This window comes from Heloderma suspectum, chromosome W (assembly GCF_057233095.1).
Source record: "Heloderma suspectum isolate Gila_16-S chromosome W, 16-S_ref, whole genome shotgun sequence".
Lineage (NCBI taxonomy): Eukaryota > Metazoa > Chordata > Lepidosauria > Squamata > Helodermatidae > Heloderma > Heloderma suspectum.
Window position 1 is genome coordinate 65,137,299 of NC_139475.1, and position 19,253 is coordinate 65,156,551.

General features: G+C 45.8%; 1 protein-coding gene across 6 annotated transcripts in view; it reads left to right on the plus strand.

The window, feature by feature from the left end:
- Window positions 1-1,037: 1,037 nt before the first annotated feature.
- The window catches only part of LOC146334100 (E3 SUMO-protein ligase PIAS4-like), a 74,721-nt gene continuing 56,505 nt past the window's right edge, over window positions 1,038-19,253 (plus strand). For 3 of the 6 annotated variants that reach the window (XM_084825150.1, XM_084825156.1, XM_084825155.1), the window contains exons 1-2: window positions 1,038-1,154; window positions 10,601-11,021. In XM_084825150.1, the coding sequence (XP_084681276.1) occupies window positions 1,128-1,154; window positions 10,601-11,021 (448 nt within the window). In that variant the 5' untranslated portion in view covers window positions 1,038-1,127. Of the gene's footprint in view, window positions 1,155-1,229; window positions 11,022-19,253 lie in introns of those variants that run through there. The other 3 variants (XM_084825152.1, XM_084825154.1, XM_084825153.1) reach the window with 3 other exon arrangements.

A 19,253-nucleotide genomic window follows, 5' to 3' on the forward strand; every position in this document is an offset into this window, starting at 1 on the left:
AATACTGGAGTGGGTTGCCATTTCCTTCTCCAGTGGACCACGTTTTGTCAGAACTCTCTGCCATGACCTGTCCGTCTTGGGTGGCCCTGCACGGCATAGCTTATGGCTTCACTGAGTTACGCAAGCCCCTTCGCCACAACAAGGCAGTGATCCATGAAGGGGTGTGGTTTTTAGGTGCATATAATATTGCATTACCTTTCTCTTTCTTTAAGCCACCCTGCAGATGCTGTTGGCACTGATGGCATATTTTAGGATATTTATTATTTTATTAAAACTACTTATATGCTACTTGATATCACAAGACCTACAAGTGGTTTACTTTTTAAAAAAAAATCTTATCTGCCTATCTATATATTGACCCTTTAGTTTATTGAGGGTGGGGTTTTGTTTTTATTTACATTTTAATTGTTCTATTATTTCATGTAAACCACCCTGGGAATAGGATTGAAGTGCTGTTGTTATAATTACTAATAATAATTTAATTTTACTACTAACAACAACAATAATGTGGTTCTTTGGTGGTGGCTGAAAGGCACTCTGCATATGGCCAGAGGACCTCCCTACCCCCTGCCTTTCTACTTTTAATACCAATTTTAGGCAAATAAAAACCCTTCCCTGAACCTTAATAAAAGATACACAATACAATTAAGCCCTCCCCTAAATTATCTCCCCTCCTCACCCCAATTTTTTTAGGTTCGTGTCCCTTTAAGAACTCGGGGGGAGAGAAGAGAAGAGCCAGGGGGCGTGGCCACGGGCGCCTGCAATTTCGTTGAGAACGAGAGAGGAGCCTAGTAGGCCGCCCGCCGCCTTTGTGCGCATGCGTCTCGCTTTCTCTTTTGGGCGGTGGAGAAGGGTGGGTAACGCCTACCGGCAGAGCAGTCACTGTACGCATGCGCCACCCTTCCTTGTTGCTGGCGGCGCTAAGCCCTAGCTGCGTAGCAGCTGCCGCGCCTATGCGCCAAGCGGCGGCCCTCAGCGGAGGAAGGAGTTTGGGGGAGGGGAGGAACAACCCAGCCGCGCGCGGGATTGGCTGGCCGCCAACGCCCCCCATCACGTGATCCTGGCGGCTCTTATCTTATGCCCCCTCCCTCTACCTGTTCCCGGCGCGTTGGACGCTGGAAGCCAAGATGGCGGCGGAGTTAGTGGAGGCGAAAGTAAGTGATTGAAGGAGGAGGAGGAGGAGGAGGAGGAGGAGATGGGGGGAAGGAGCGGAGGAAGGAATGGGGGAGACCTCCACTTGCCTCCCCAGTGAGGGGGGCCCCTGCACCCGTCTCTCTGTGAAGGGAGGTACCTGAGGAGGGAGGGGGTGTGGCTAAAAGGGAGGGCCCCGCCCCTTGTTTTTATAGGCCCCGCCCCTGAGCCCAATGTAGAGGCTGACTCTCTGTTGGCCCTCCTCCTTCCCAGCTCTTCCCTGCCATATCCCCTCCCCCCACCTGCTGCTCCACCCCCACTCTTAGTGCACCCCCATTTCAAAAGGGACCTCTCCCCGTTTCACCTGACAGCATCCTTTTTCCCCTTCTTTCTCCCTTTCCTCCAAGAGACTTTCTTTTAAAATAAAAGTATGGGTGGGTGTGGAAGCATGCATGTTTATGTTGTTTAGATTTCTATTCTTCCTTTCGGACTTGACAGACAGCACCTGTTAGGAGGAGCCACCTCCTGTGAGGCAGCTTGGGAGGTTGTGTTTGGAACAGTAGTGATAATTGGGGCTGGTGTTTAGTGCTCCAGCTGTGGTGCTGATGCTGTCCTATGCATATCTGCTCAGAAGTAAACCCTGTAGTTTGTATAGGGTTGCAGCCTTACTCTCTTCCAGGTGGGCAGTGTGTGCGAAGGCTGGTGGCACCTTTTAAAAGACAATTTTATTGCAGCTGAAGCTTTTCACAAATTGGAGCCAAATTTGTCAGATGCGTCAACTGTTATTCTCAGCTGACAGGTGTGTATGTGTGTGTTTCTGTGTTGATTTGAAATTCCAACTTGGAACAAAACAATCTTCAAGTTATGCTTATTTACATTCAAAGTACATGTATGCAAGAGAGAAAAGTTGTTACTGGTGGGGCCAAAAGGCCATAGGAAATGCATCTCTCCAACCCATCAATGCAAAGCTCTTGTGTACAAAAGCATCTGCTGCAATAAATCTCTGGTGTTTAAGGTGCCACAAAACGCCTTTTGGTGTGTGTGTTGACAGTTGGTGCTGTAGGTTTTATAGTTAATTTACAATGCACAAAACCAGTGTGAAGCTAGTGTCTTATGGGAGTTCCTATTGTGTAAGTGGCTTTGTGTCATATCTTTAAAGCCACAGTTATAACCTACATTGTTGATGTTATTGTTTGCATTATTAGCTTTTGCTAAAAGAAACTGCGTTTTTTTAATGCAGTGGTAAAGAATGTTCAGAAACCCAGGTAGTGTGGTGGATTTAAGATAAGTTACCTGCTTTAAGTGAATTTGGAAAGGTAACAGTCAGATCTTTTAGATAAGCAGCATAGAATGCGAGTTAGGAAGTACTCTATTCAAATCTTTCAAGTTGTGCCATGCGCTCATTAGGTGGTCTTAAGGCTCAATCCTATGCATGTTTACTTGGATGTAAGTCCAGTTGTGTTCAGTGGGGCTTACTCCCTAGTAGGTGCATTTAGGATTGCAGCCTGAGATTGGCCTAAATTATAGGGTGTCTGCAGGGATTACAACCCAGTCATGTCTGTGAAGTGCTTTGGACACTCTAAGACACTATATAAATGCCATATTTTATTACAGCAAGCCAATGGAAAAGTCAGTATCTGAAGTAAGGGTTATTCAGTCTAACACAAACAGTATAGCACACCTGGTGACACTGGAGCGGATTCCATCCTCGCATCCAGAACCACCCTCTTCCACCTCTGTCTTGTCTCCATGTTGTGGCAAGGAATTGAGGGAAGACAAATTTCTGGAGGAAAAGGCTATCAATGGCTACTAGTCCTGATGGCTATGTTCTATTTCCACTACCAGAGACAGTGAGCCTATGTACACCAGTTGCTGGGGAACATGGGCAGGAGGGTGCTGTTGTGCTCATGCCCTGCTTGTGGGTTCTTGGTTGACAGCTGGTTGGCCACTTTGTGAACAGAATGCTGGACTGGATGGATCAGATGGTCTGATCCAGCATGGCTCTTAGGTTCTTATGAAGGGGATAGGTAGATTAATTCAGAGTGGAGAATAGGGAGGATTTCTGGTTAACTGGGAGATTACTGCACAATCTTATGCATGCTATTCAGATGTAAGTGGTGCTGTGTACCATAGGGCTTGCTCTCAGGGAAGTGTGCATAGGTGTGCAAGCCTTTGAGTGTACATGAGGCTGTGACATATAAGGAATGTTAGATTTCCTCCCCACCACACACACGCACACCAATGGAACACTCTTTATCCTTGTCCCCCTTCCAGTGTCTCCATGTGCTGTTGTGTGTAACTCAAAACTTGTTTGCATGCACACTCCTCACATCTGCTTCCACCTCTGCCATACCTTCCCTCGCCTGTCAGTCTCTCCTGCTTTTATAAGAGCATCTCTACACCAGACTAAAATCCCACATTTAAAACAGGGCTTTCTGCCTCGGTTTTAAATGCAGGATCATGGGGCTCCCTTTACACGTGCTTCCTTTCCCCCTCCTTCTCCCCCTTATCTGAGTCTTCCATGTGTTTCATTGTTCTAGCTCCTCTTCTTGTGGCTTTTCCTTTTTTATGGAGGGAACTCAACAAGCATGGAAATTTAATAGCTAATTTAATAGCTCATTATCTCCCATCTTTTTAACAATGGAATAAGGGTCATTTAGTGCAGGAGATGCCCTGGAGGTCATCTAAAGGGCTTGCAAGCTCTGTGTGAATAAGCCTTAAGTTTATGTTGGCATTGGTGGCTCTTCCTGTGCTACTCTGAGCAATGGGAGTGCAGTGACTGTAAAATATGGGTGGGCCAGCTGTGAAACTTGGATGAGTTTAACTGCTAAGTGCGGTTAAGAAGCTTGTTAATTGCCTGGTAATTGTGCAAACCAGCCCAGTGTGATGGGGTATGAGGCAGCTTCCTAGTTTTCTAATGAAATTGATTGCAGTAGATATAGGGACGGACAAAAGGAATTCACTACAAGGCGTAGCGATGGCTTTAATGAGTTTAGGTCTATCAACACCTATAAGCCTCAATGAGAGCTAGTGTCATGGCTAAGAAACTGAGCTACAAACCAAGAAGTCCCTGATTTGAATCGGGCACTCACCAGGTCCCCTTAGGGAAGCCACTCGCTCTCTCCTCAGTCTCCTCCCTCTGCCCCTGCAACATGGAGAGAAAAATAATACTGACTTATACTTACAAACATCCATATAAGATTAATAGGACAGACAAAAGGACCAGCTCATAGTTCAAACTGTTGAATTTGCTTCTGCAAGATGTAGTGACTGCCACCAACTTAGACAGTGTTAAAAGGGGGTCATTTATGTATTTATTTAAAACATTTATATACTGCCCTATATCATTAAGATCTCAGGGGAGTGTACAGATAAAATCAATTTAAACAGTGCAAAACAAATAATTTAAACAGCTAAAAACATATTAAACCATGGACAAGCTATCCAAACCATGGATTAGACAAATTGATGGAGGTTCTGGCTATCCATAGCTACTAGTCATAGCCTCTGGTATTGGAGGCATGGTGCCTGTGTATGCCAGTTGCTGGGGAACATGGGCAGGAGGGTGCTGTTGCACTTATGTCCTGCTTGTGGGCTTCCCATAGGTAGCCAGTTGACCACTATGAGAAGCAGGAAGCTGGCCTAGAGAAGCCTTTGGTGTGATCCAACAGGGCTCTTTCTTATGGCTTCAAATGTGGCTTGGAGATTTTCCGAGTGGTAGGAAAGGGAAGCGGGCCAGGATGACATTGGCTTCCAGGGTTGTTCTGGAAGCCATAGTTGCCCAGGAAACTGGTGCAATGGTACGCGACCAAGTTTTGGCTTTGTGTTGGCGGCAGGGTAAGAGCTTGGCAGTAGTTGGCCAACATGCAGTTGTTCCCTCACCTCTCCTTCCATTCCTCCTTATCCCCCTTCCCACACAAAGGCTGGGATCAGTGCATCCTACATGTGTTAAAGTGATTGCCCAATTTGCTGGGGTGAGTTGGGCCTGGGGTGATGTTGCCCTGTGTCAGCTCTCTGTGAATAAAGCTGAATGTTGGGGAAAGATCAAAATTGGAAGCATGATGGGGTGCGGGGAGAGCTGGCAGAACATTCAACAGTTGTGACCTCTGGCTGATGTTTAAAAAGCAGAAAAGCTGGTGTTCACTGCATGCGTGTTTCCAACTTATTTCTATCTTCCATAAGGGCAAGCAACTTGCTGTTTTGTCAGAACAGAGGGCAGGGCTAAAGATAGCCTGTAGAGAGTGCGTGCGCGCGTGCACACACGGTCCCTCACACACATGCCACCTTGTGCGTAGGGAGGTGAAACTGGAGTGTTAGGAGAAGGAGGGAGGGTTCTTAGCCATGTTGAACTGCATCCTCCTGTCTAGAGCGCCATCTTCATTGCCTTGTGCTGGTACAGAGTCTCCATGAAGTGGCATCTGGTTTTCATTGCTGGGAAAAACATCAGATGCTTGGTGGACCTATGGATGCTGTCCCTGAGGCACTTGATTGGCCACTGTGAGAAAGGGGATGTTGAATTAGATGGGCCCAGCATGGTCTGATCCAACAGGACTGCTCTTTATAAAATCATGCATGGTGTGGACCAGGAAGTGGGTAGTCTATTTCCCCCTCTTCCCTGAGACTGGAACTTAGGGGTCCACCTAATAAAATTGACTGGCAATAGATTCAGGCTGGACAAAAGGTAATTGACATTAGTTAACTGGATGTTCAATGCTAGCACCTGGCTGATGCCTTAAAATGATTTTATTCATTGCAAAAATATGTGTCCTGCTCTTATCAGTCCGAGGGCTTTCAGAGCAGCTTGCAGTTTTAAAATAGTTCTAAAACGATATAAGACCCAATAAATATTTAGAAGCAACAGTATTTTCAAGTACAAAATGACACTAAAAGAACGGAGCAAAAACATGTTAAGGATATAGCCAAGCCTTTTCCGACCTGGTGTGCTCCATTAGTTTTGGACTACAACTGACCATTGGCTGGGCTGGTGGGAGTTGAAGTCCAAAACAGCTGGATGGTACCAGGTTGGGGAGGCTGTTATACACCACAACTGGAGTGTGTCTGGCACTTGGTGAGGGGTCTGGAAACGCAGTCTTATGAGGAATGGTTAAAAGAACTGGGTATGTTTAGCCTGGGGAAGAGAAGATGAAGGGGAGACATAATAATGGCCTGCAACTATTTATTTATTTATTTAATTTCTATACTGCCCAATAGCCGAAGCTCTCTATCCAAAAGGTTGTCATGTAGAAGATGGAGCAGGGTTGTTCTCTGTTACTCCAGAGGGTAACACAAGAACCATTGGGTGGAAATTGCAGGGAAACAGATTTTGGTTATACATGAGGATAAATGTCCTGACTGTAACAACTGTTTGACAGTGGAACAGGCTGCCCTGTTTGCCTTCGCTGCAGGGATTTGAGCAGAGGTTGGATAACAACCTTTCAGGATGCAAAGTTCCTGCATTGAGGAGGGGTCCCTTCCAACTCTGAGTCCTTTCCAATTCTGTGATTATACAAAAAGAATGCAGGCTTGTACCAGATGAGACTCCCTAAGGAGAGCATTTGGTAACCTGTGTACTATGACAGAAAAGCCTCTTTCCTAGTTGGCTACCCACTTCCAAAGGCAAGGGATGTTGGAGAAAGGTCTCCAGTGAGTAGCTGAATATTCTGGCAGGCTCATGCAGGAGAAGGCAGTTCCTAAGGCAGTGAAGCTGATGTCCAAAATGTGAAAGTTATTTTTCAGTGCTCTGCAGAGATGCTATCACCCTCGTTGCCTGCAAAGTGGGTTTCTTTTGATCCCTGCAATTTCAATCTCCATGAAAAAAGACTGTCTTTAAATCATTTGACACTTGTGATTTGGTTATTTCTTGAAGTGTACATAGTGCTTTGTTGCAAACCAGAAAAGGTAGGATCCCCAATGAAAACTCAACAAAAACACACAAGGTGCACGGGACATTACAGAACAGTATTATAGCAAACATATCAGTCCATTAAACTCAGATTTTGTTTCTTGGATTAATGGACTGATACGTATGTTACGATATGGATATGCTTGATATGGTGTATATGCATCGGAAATATTTACTTCCTCTGTAAATTTGGTGTGCATTATCAATTGTGCCTTATTTGTTTACATACATGTTTATAAGCCTCAGTAAATTTATTTCTTTTATATAATACATTGGTCAAGTGTAGTTCCATAAGGTCCCTTGCACATAGTGCTTTTTTGCCATAACAATTAAAATATATTGGTTCACATATCTTAGACATTCAGCTCACTTGACACTAGAATTATATCTGGCTCTAGATGAGTTGTGAAATGAATGTATTCCATTTGATGCTATCTCTACCCTTGTAAGGACTCCTAAGGCAGTTGTGGGTGGAAGGCAAGTTGGGTTCTACTGATAGATCTCTAGGTGGTTTATTTGTTTATCCATTTACTGCATTTTTATCCCGCTTTTCAGACAATTATTGTCTCCCAAAGCGGTTCACATCAATCCAAAAGAGAAACAGGCCATCTGCCATCAGGCTTACAAGCTCAAAGGACAAGATGCACAAAGGAAGGAGAGTGAAGGGAAAAGGAAGGGGAGGTAGTTCAGTTTTGCAAGGCCAGAAGGAGGTGGAGCGCTAAGTAGGCATTTAAATGCACTTCGGGCCAGGCTGATCTTCCCTTGCTGGCATTCTTGCTGGAATTGTTAATTGGCGCTTTGACCGATGGATGGTGGGGGCTGCAGCATTCTTTCTACTTCCTTCTGCAGTCCCAGCAGGGCTAGAGACAGTTGGAGCCGAGTGTTCTTTCTGGTAGGGAGGGGGAAGCAAGCTCCCTGCAACTACTTTTTCTCTGGACAATGGATGGGCCAGGTTGGTCTCCCCTTGCCTTGATGTAATTCCTGGGGGAGCAGCGGGTACAGCCTCCTGGTGGCCCTTGGTTCCTAGTTGATGGCAGAACCCAGGGTATGTACTTCCCTTCTGCTCTACGTTCCAGTTTGCAGTCGACCAGCAAAGGGGGTTTCTGACTCCCAATTGTCTAACAATAGCAACAAATAAAACACCTTTTTTCCTAAAGTAGGTTACTGAAAAAAGAATGCTTGCAAAGGGGAAACCAGGAGTAGATTTCTGTGTGACAGGCCTCATGAGCTTGGTACTGGTTACTGATCACAAATTCCGAGGCTGAGCATGTGCTTGGAAGCACCCCATTCCTTCATTCTTAGCGCATATCTGAGCCATTATTTTGCACCTGACTCCAGCTGGTGGACCTCAGGGTGTGAGTAAAAAAACAAAGTAGATCATGCAACCCAAAAGTCTGCCCACCCCTGTTCTAAGTCTGTGACTTATATCTGAGTAAACATGCATAGGGTTGCGCTGTAAGCTAGTTCATGCACTTGAACATACCAGAAGGAACTTGCCAGAGGAAAGAGCCAATATGTAGCAGTGTTTCTTCATGAGATGGAAAATAGATGCTGTTTGGGTGGTAAAGTCATATAAAGGTTCACAATTTGAAAAACACATGCCTTGCAGAGCTCATGTGGATACGGGGTGTAAAAATAGGAGTGCAACATTACCTGTGTGGGCTCTGGATGATCATGGTGGTATAAAGGATGGCATCTTCTAGATGCTGGTACCTGTGGTAACATGCCAGTCCCTGCGTAGCAGGAAGCCACATAGAATATTGACAACCTTATAACCAGTAGCGTCATCTGTGTGATGGTTTGGCCCTAGAAGTCAAACACTTTTTCTGCATGGGTTGTTTGCTCTCTTGCATGAAGAAGCAGCCTTTAGAACTCCTTAGCCTGGTTTGTACATAACAGTAACCCATGGTTATTTCAACCTACTGTTTGTCACCTGGGGTTTATCTGGCAGATGACTGAACAAACCAGGGTTCATTTTCTCAATCCCAGGTTGTTTGTTTTCCCGCTCCATTGCTCGCTCCCTCCCTGTACCTCTTTGTGATGCTGTAATACTGGCATGTTGAGTGGTTGGGTTTTTTGACTGCTCTTGTCCACCCCCTCTGTACTCATGAACAATCTATGGTTCTGCATTTGCATTAATGAAAACCCATGGTTTAAAGAACCCAGAGTTCACAACCCAGCAACATACCATGGGTTCTCTTTCTGGGTTGTTCTTGGCTAACAAATCATGGTTTGTTAACACAGCTGCATTCACACAACAACCCAGAATTCAACAACCCATATCATTGGTTAGCATTATGTGCAAACCAGGCCTTTGTATCTGATAGCAGGGCATAGGTTCCATTTTAAAGGGATTGTAAGTCTATTCTGTAAGGTGTTGGTATTTATTTGAAACCTGTTCTATTTTTTAGATATGCTTCCTACAGAGGGAATGTAAAATGAAGAAAAAGATTAATTTTTTTGCAATCCACCCAGGTTGTCTGATGTGCTATCAAAGGGACTGTATGTGGACAAGGCTGTTTCAAACAGTCTTAACAAATGTACTGTAATATTAGCATGACTTTGTAATACAGTTTTTTTTCAGGGCTGGCCCTACCATTACAGAGAATGAGGCAGGTGCCTCAGGCAGCTGATTTTGTGTGTCCTGAAAGGGCAGCAAATTGTTGGTTAATTTATCATTATTTTATTTTTCCTGGCAAAGAGGGGGAGGGATGTTCATGGGATTCTCTGTGCCTTGGGTATTACGTACTTTGCCTCAGGGAATAAAATGCCTTGGGCTAGTGTGGTTACTTTGTACATACCCATGATATTCAGAATAAACCTCAGCTTTGAGGGCCCATGGCTCAGTGGTAGAGCCCCTACTTTGCATGCAGAAGGTCGCAGGTTTGATCCCTGGCATCTCCAGGTAGGGCTGGAAAAATTTCTGCCAGAAACCCTGGACAACTGTTGCTGCTGCAAGTCGGTGTCGACAATAGTGGGCTAGATGGACCAAGGGTCTGACTCAGTATAAGGCAGCTTCCTATGTTTCTGTTAAGAAAAAGCATACAGATGGAGGAGGGTGGTGAACAGTGACTTCAGTGCATGTATACTGCGCAAGGAAGATGTTGGAGAACATAAGAGCCCTGCTGGATCAGACCAAGGGTCCATCTAGTCCAGTATTCTGTTCCCACAGTAGCCAAGCAGCCACCCATGGGAAACCCACACACAGGCGACAAGTGCAACAGCACCCTTCTGCCCATGTTCCACAGGAACTGGTGTGCATAGGCTCACTGCCTCTGGTACTGGAGGTAGCATAGAGCCTTCAGGACTAGTAGCCATCGGTAGACTTCTCCAGGAATTTGTCCAGTCCCTTTTTATAGCCATCCAAATAGGGGGCCATCACAACATCACATGGTAGCACATTCCATAGTTTTTGTACCTGCTGTGCGAAGAATTCTGTCCTTCTATCAGTCCTGAAGTAGGTCTCCCTACTTCTGGTATTACAAATTGTGCCTAGATTGTTCTACCTGTGAATAAGTATTTCACTCCTGGGTCTGTCTGCCTGTATTCCCCCCCCCACGCACACAGAACATGGTGATGAGTTTCCGTGTGTCGGACCTCCAGATGTTGCTTGGATTTGTTGGCCGGAGCAAGAGTGGCCTGAAACACGAACTGGTAACACGGGCCATGCAGCTGGTCCAGTTTGACTGTAGCCCAGAACTGTTCAAGAAGATCAAGGAGATCTATGAGACTCGTTACGCCAAGCTCTCCGACCTGGGGCAGCCCCGACCTCCTCCTGAAGCCCTCTCCATCCACTCTTCCTATGACCACAGCAACGCAGTAGTCCGGACTGCACTCTCTACACCTAACATTGACTATCCTGCCCTCTATGGGAAGTACTTAAACGGACTTGGACAGTTACCCGTTAAACCGGTGAAGCCTGAGGTCCGGCTGGTGAAACTTCCCTTCTACACCATCTTGGATGAGCTGTTGAAGCCCACAGAACTTGGTGAGTCAGGTGGGGGCAGCCAGCGGATCTTGAGGGTGGTTGTTGGGGGGGGCGGGACTTGTCCCATGACTGCACAAACAGCTGGTGCAGTGTCCTCTGCTTCCACGCCCTGCTGAGGCCTTGCAGCGTCCTGGCTGGTGTAAGGAATGGGAGGTTGCTGTAAAGTGGTCACTCCTCTGTCAAGGTTCCCCTTATGACCTGGGCCCCCTGAGCAACGCTTTAAGGATCTCTTGCCTCCTTAAGAGTCCCACCTTCCTTCTTTTAAACTTCCTCTTCCCAGTAACATGGGGTTTAGGCTGTAGACGTGGGGTGACTGACATTCTAGACACAGGGTTTAACCACAACAGTTTACTAGTAGATTCAAAGCAAACAAATGACAACTAAAGGTATTTACACCGTAGAGCTGAGTTGTACAAAAGGCATTAAAAGAAAATAAAAGTTGCAAAAAGCAAGTTCCTTTAACCTAGCTGTAATTAGACTTTTCTAGGCTGCTTCTTCCTGCTCCCTCTTCAGACTCTGTTCTCACAGGCTTTGGCTGCCTCTGCCCTTACTGGCTCTCTCCCTCTCTTTTATACCCTCCCCCCTCAAAACTCAAAAGTACTCCTTCAAACCTGAAGAAATGAAACTACTCCTCTCAGGGTTACCCCATCCTAATAGAGAACTCCAGACCTCTAGGCCTGACTTTTTTCCCCTTTGCCTCTGTAGGCCTCAAACTTTCACAGCCTCACTTGGCTGGGGCTTTATCATTCTCCACTTCAACACTATTAAGGGTTTTACTCTGTGTTTGTCTCTCTGGGGCTGTTCACACAACATGCTAACCCATGCTCAGTGGTTGAGTGTGGGTTACTGTTGCTGTGGGTTGTTTGTTGAACCGTAGTTTAGTGTGTTGTCTGAACCCAGGACATTTTCATCAGGGTGGCTTGTTAACCATCCTGAACAACCTAACAACAAACTCAAGGTGGCTTGTTCAAGAAAAATAAGCCACATTGCATGGTTAACAAGCCACCCTGCAGAAAATGTCCTGGGTTGAGACAACATGCTAACGCACGATTCAACAACAACCCATACTCGGTGGTTAGTGTGTTGTGTGACCCCAGTCTCTGTGTCTGTCTGCATGTGTGGGTGCTTATCTGTGCACGCGCGCGCCCGTGTGTGTGTGTGTGTGTGTGTGTGTGTCTGTCTGTCTGTCTGTGTGTGTGAACGTGTGTTTATAGATGAGACCCAAGAATGGTTTTGTGCAGGGGGCTCAGGGGTTAGGCACTGGGAAGCAGATTTGTTTCTGTCTTGGGCACAGGAGAATAGTTCAGATTCATTGGCACCCATGTCAGATCTTGGTGTTTTCAGTTCCTTGGCAGACACCTGAGTGCACAGAGATTTTTCCAGACTGCCTACCCTTAAGGCCACCTTCCCCCAACCTGGTGCCCTCCTGATGCTTTGGACTTCAGCTCCCATCGGCCCTAGCCAGCATGGGCAATGGTTAGGGATGCTGGGAGTTGTCCAAAACGTCTGGAGGAAACCAGGCTGCTGATGGCTGCTCTAAAGCTGCCACCCCCCCCCCCCAGGGGAGGGGGGCTTGGAAAAGGGATATCCAACATCTCTGTTCAAAGGCCACTACAGTCTTTGAACAGCAGTCTGGTATTTGGGGGATGGAGCATGTAAGATTGTTTTGTCCTGCTCTCTGCTGAACACTTTTCATGTGTCCTCAAGCGTCTCTTGTCTGTCATTGGTGCCACCTTGCCATAAGGGCTTCCAACTCAAGGGGCCATATGATTTGTAGTAGATCAGCAAAGGTTTCTAATTACCTACATTAACTGTAGCAAGGGAAATTGAAATTTTCAAAAGCAGTCCCTTGTGTGAATTGCTTATCTCTTCGCCTCCGTGTTCCTCGCCTGTAAAATGGGTGCATTTGTTGGTTGCCTTTGACCAGGCCTTTGTGCAGCTCCACTCACCTCTCTGATCCAGGAATAGAATCCCTGATGTATGCTAACTTGGATGTGGGTCTGTATTTGAATGTTCCAACTGTCCCCATCCCACCAGATGTGTTGGACTACAACTCCCATAAACCCCCGGCCAGCATAGTCTGCAGCCCCAGGGTACTGTCAGTTGGAGTGGTGTGGCAGGGAGGGGTGAAGTGAGCTCCCTGCAGTTTCTCCCTCTGCTGAAGTATGGGGCTAGCTTGGTCTCGCCCTTGCCGTGATATTCTTCCTGAGAGACAGTGATGCACAGCCTCCCAGTTGTCCTTACTTCTTTGGCCAATGGATGATTTCAGAAGATGCATTAGATTCAGCATCAGTAAAAGCTGTGCTGGGTCATGCAGCCTAATGGTTGGAGAGCAGGGTTGTCGGTCTGCAGCCACAGCTTTTGCCCCAACATGATTCGAGCTGATTTGGGATCTTTTGCTCTGGAGACGGGTCATGGCTCAGTGGTAACGAGCAAATGCTGCCTGCATTTTTCCTGCTGATCGTGTTTTATATCTTTACCTGGCTTTACAGGCCCGAACAACCTCTCCCAAAGTGGCTCTTGCCAATTACAATTCAGTACTGAGTACCGCTGGAGTTACAGGGAGATGTTCTGGAGGTGGTGGGGCTGTGCCATGACATTTCTTTGGCACCTCCATGACCAAGGGATGGTGGGTGGATGATCTTCTGTTCATGTACAGGTTAGAGAAAAATGTGCGTGCTATAGCCTGCTTAGATGCCTTTGGCAAAGTGGCTGAGGCAATGTTGGTGTTTTGATTGCAGAAGGGAGTGAAGAGCTTTGGGTGTCCTTTGAGGAATGCTTCGTTGCTCTGACTCCAAAAACATGGTGTTTCCAAACTATGGTATTGAGAAGGTGGGGTGGGGTGAGTAGTTAATGAGGGTTTCGTGTGAACAAATGATGTGGGGGTGTACAGCCAAGCTGAGTGTGCGGTGCATGTGCACACCCTCCTGGTATGCCTGCAAATGTGATTTTTAGGCTGTAGTAATAGAATTGGCGTTTCCAAGTCACGGGGAAAAGTTCCACTTTTATTCTTCATTAGCTAGACCTCATCTGGGGTACTATGTCCAGTTCTGGGTGTCAGACTTTAAGAAGGATGTAGACAAATTGGAACGGGTTCAGAGGAGAGCAACGCAGATGGTCTGTGGTATGGAGGAAATGTCGGCAGCGTGCTGCTGCTGCAAAAAAGGCTAGTGTGCTTTTGGACTGCATTTGTGGTAGAAATAGGTATTTTCCAAGTCACAGGAAATAATAGTTCCACTTCATGCCACACTAGCAGGATGTCATCTGGAGTACCATGTCCATTTCTGAGCGTTGGACTTTAAGAAGGATATAGACAAATTGGAATGGGTTTGGAGGAGGGCCACAAAAAATGGTCTGGGGTATAGAAAACAAGTCCTGTGAGGAAAGGTGGAAGGGACTTGGGTATGTTTAGCCAGGAAAAGAGAAGACTGAGTGGAGGATTTGAAGTGGGGGGCATAACAGCCCCCTTCAAATCCCTGACACACAAAAGAGGGCAAAGACTTGTTTGCCACGGCTGCTGCAAAGGACAGCAAGACTAGGTCAAATGGGCTTCAGTTGCAGGAGGGTCAGTTTTGGCTGGAGATGAGGAGAAGCCTCTTGACAGTAGGAGCAGTTTGACAATGGAACTGATTCTGGTGGGTGTGTTCAGCCTTGCTGGGTTGAAATTAAAAGAGGTGGACTTTCCCCTGCTGGAGATCTTCCAGTAAAGGCCGCAGGCAACACTGTTTCACTGCATTTCCCATATTGATCAGAGGGTGGGGAGATGGCCTACAAGACCCCCCTCCAACTCTCTGTCTCTGATTCTGTGACTACCAACCAGGACAGTTAGTCCTTGCTGCCCCATCAAGCAGAGAGGTGCCATGTCAGCTAGCCACATAGCCCATCAGGAAACAGGGCCTTGAATGGGTTCTAACTCCCCCTCTCAAGCTCTTCCTCATCTTGTCCTGGTTGGCAACTTGAGGCCGGGCAGCACTGCCCCCCCTCATTCTCTGTTGCTGGGTGGCTTTTGGCTTCCCTCCCCGCTCCCCTCTCTTCCCGGAACAGCTCTACTATTGGGCTGGCGAAGGCTGAGTGAGTTGGCACCTCATAATTAAGGGAATTAAATACAGTAAAAGCCAGAGCAATGGTGGTGAGGTGGAGGATGCGAGGAGGGTGCTTGGGTGCTCCTGGTTGTCCCCAGGAAGTAGGTGTCTTTCTGTTTGCTTGCAGCCTGTTGCCACTGGATCTGAATGTCTTCTGGCCAAGGATGTTGCCTTTGCCTTTGCCAGGACACTGATGCTGCTTTTTGCAGGGGAGGGGGGAGTGAGCAGCAGCAAGGAGTGTTGTTTGAGTTCTCAAATCCTTCACCTCTCTCATCCTTCAGCCACATGATGCCCCTGGCCCTGGCTTTTTTTCTGCTCCCACATCTTGCTCACAACTTCTCCTCCTTGCCTTCAAAACCGCTGCTTAGCTCTACACTCCTTTTATTTTTACTTTAACATGTTTGTTCTACAAACATGGAAACAGTCATCCTGACCTCTCTTCCCTATACAATAAGAGTAATGCAATACATATTGCGATACATGTTATATATATTATTAAGGCATCCATTTTCTGAATCACTTCAGTAAGGTATGTACTCACCTATATATACATTATGTTTCCTCTGCAGAATCCAAAGTTACCAATAATCAATTTTCTCTTGTTTGGTTATTAATTGATTTTATAAGTAACTCAGGTTGTTAAAAAACCAAAATTTTAATATCTGGATATATTGCTTTACTTCCACAAAAATAAAGGATGCCCCCCTCTTTGTCTTTTTTCCTGTCGTTCTGCTATAATATGTTAAATTTGCTGTAATAGCAAAATCCCATATTTTATCCAACCGCTCATCCCTGGAAAGTGTTATTTGGCCTCTCCACATTTTTTGCATATGATATTCTTGCTGCAGCCAACATAGAAGGTGTGGTGTTGATTCACAGATCCATCCACCAAATTAAGAAGATGAAACAAGGGATCTAATGGGATTGTGTAACCTACTATCTTCTCCATATTTTAACCAAAGATCTTTCCACCTCTTTATATCCCTTCCTGTGACTGTTTGCTCATTCAGTGACACCACCCTCAGCCATCCGAGGGTCCTTTGCTTCCCAAAATAACTCCACCCGCTCTCCCTTGCTGCCTAGAACCCCCTAGCCCAGCCCCAACTGAATACCTGTGCAACATCGCTCCTCTCCCCTTCAGAGCCCATCCTCTCTGTTAAGCCTCTGCTTTGACTTCACCCCTTCTTTTTCAACCTTTCCAAGAGAGGTAGGCATCTTGTAGGCCAAAACATGTGGAAGACCATTGGTTCCCTATCCTTGCTTTATAGAAACTAAGGCTTTAATCCAGTGTACAGCTACTTGAGAGAAAGCTTCATAGAATACAGTGGGATTGGCTTGGAAGTACTTGGGGGAACTGACTTGGGGAAAGCTGACAGGAGCTGGGAAGCATCCCATTCTGCTTAAATCATCCATAAGGAGTGAAGATGAAAATATTTCTGATTGCCCAAATGGTGACAGGGAGGGAATAGGCCAGGAGCATATGGTGAAACATGATAGCCAGTCAAAGAGGCCTAAATAAATACATTAAAGAAGTGCCATAGCAGAAGATGCACGTGCCTGAGACATCTGGGGAGGGACACCATGTATAGGTGTTTCTGTGCTAATGCTAGAGGCCTCCAAGCCAAAATGAGAGAGTTGGAGTGCCTGGCTTTAAAGGAGAACTTGGATATATTAGTGGCTATTACAGAAACCTGGTGGAACGGAGAGAACCAGTGGGATACAGTCAACTCCAGATATAAACTCTACCAGAAGGACAGGGAAGGGTGTACTGGAGGAGGTGTTACTTTGTAAGTCAAAGAGGATGTAGTGTCAAGCAGACTAGAACACCTAAAAAGGGTAGGCTCTTCCATAGAAGCACTGTGGGTGCCAATACTCCAAAACTAATTCAGCGATATTGTCCCCCCCCCCAGACCAGAATGCTCAGGGTGATCTTGAGATGGAAAACGAAATCAGGGAGGCCTCCAAATAAGGATGTGTTGTAATAATGGGTGACTTCAATTACCCCCACATTGACGGGGTAAGTGCATGTTCCAGTCACGACAAAGAGGTTAAATTTCTTGATGCCCTAAATGACTGTGCCCTAGAACAGTTGGTCATGGAACCAACCAAAGGGGAAGCAACCCTGGATTTGATCCTGTGGTGTCACCCAGGACCTAGTATGAGACATGAGTGTTCTTGAACCAGTTGGAAACAGTGACCACAGTGCTATCAGATTTAATATATATTTAAGTGGAAACTAGCCCAGGAAGTCCAACACAGTCACATTTGATTTCAAAAGAGGAAACTTCTCTAAAATGAAGGAAATCATGAAAAGGAAGTTGAAAGAGGGAATTAAGAGGGTTAAATCCCTTCAAAATGTTTGGAGGTTACTCAAAACAGCAATGAGAGTAGCTCGGCTAGAATGTATACTACAGGCTAAGAAGGGTAGCACCAGGTCACTGCCATGGTGAACAAGCATTGTCAAGGAAGCTATTAGAGAGGAGAAGGCTTCCTTCAGAAAGTGGAAGTCTTGCCCAAGTGAGGGGGGGGGGGAAGGGAGCACAAGCTTGCACAAAGACGATGCAGACAATAAGAGATGGAAAAAAGCATTTTGAAGAGCATATTGCTGGCAACATCAAGGCCAACAATAAAGAATTCTTTAAATATATCAGAAGCAGGAAACCAGCCGGAGAAGCAGTTGGATAACAGTGGAGTTAAAGGGGTACTAAAGGTGGATAAGGATATCGTGGAGAAGCTGAATGAATTATTTTTATCTATCTTCACTGCAGAAAAAATAGGTCAGATACCTGTGCCTGAACTGATGTTTTAAGGAAGGGAGACTGAGGAACTGAGACAAAAGTAGTGACAAAAGATTAAGTTCTCAACCTTATTAACACATTGAAAGTTAATAAAACACTGAGCCCAGATGGTATCCATCCTAGAGTTCTTAAAGACCTTAGATATGAAATTGCTGATCTTCTAACAAAAATATATAACGTGTCCCTAAGATCAGCCTCTATACCAAAAGACTGGAGAATGGCCAATGTAATGCCAATTTTTAAAAAAGGGGATCCAGGGGAGATTCGGGGAACTACAGGCCAGTTAGCTTAATGTCTCTTCCGGGTAAATTGGTTGAAAGCATTATTAAAGATAAAACGTAAGCATATAGAAGGACAAGCCCTGCTGAAAAAGAAACATAGCTTCCTCAAAGGTAAGTCCTGTCTCACTAACCTTTTAGAGTTCTTTGAGAGTGTCAATAAACATGTAGACAGGGGTGATCTGGTAGACTTTGTTTACTGGGACTTCCCGAAGGCTTTTGACAAAGTCCCTCACCAAAGACTCCTGAGCAAACTTAGCAGCTATGGAATAAGAGAGGTCCTCTTATGGATCAGTAACTGGTTAAAGAACAGAAAGCAGAGTAGGAATAAATGGTCAGTTCTCCCAGTGGAGGGAAATAAATAGTGGGGATCCCACAGGGATCTGTATTGGGACCAATGCTTTTCAACCTGGTCATAAATGATCTAGAATTAGGAGTGAGCAGTGAAGTGACAAGCTTTGCTGATGACACCAAACTCTTTAGGGTGGATAAAACCAAAAGGGACTGCAAGGAGCTCCAAAAGGATCTCTCCAAACTGGGAGAATGGGCATCAAAATTGCAAATGTGATTCGATGTAAGCAAGTGTAAAGTGATGCACATTGGGGCAAAAAAATCCCAACTTCACAGATAACCTGATGGGATCTGAGCTAGCAGTGACCGACCAGGAAAGAGATCTTGGGGTTGTCGTGGACAGCTCCATGAAAATGTCGACCCAGTGTGCTGCTGCTGTGAAGAAGGCAAATTCCATGTTAGGCATGGAATTCCTTAATTATAAGAAAGGAATTGAAAATAAAACTGCCAAGATCATACTCCCCTTATACAAAGCTATGGTGTGACCACCCTTGGAATATTGTGTACAATTCTGATCACCTCATCTAAAAAAGGATATTGTAGAGTTGGAAAAAGTGCAGAAAAGGGCAACTAAAATCATCAAGGGGCTGGAGCAATTCCCCTATGAGGGAAGGTTACAACAGCTGGGATTGTTTAGTTTGGAGAAAAGGAGGGTAAGGAGAGACATGATAGAGGTCTACAAAATTATGCCTGGTGTGGAGAATGTGGATGGGGAGACATTTT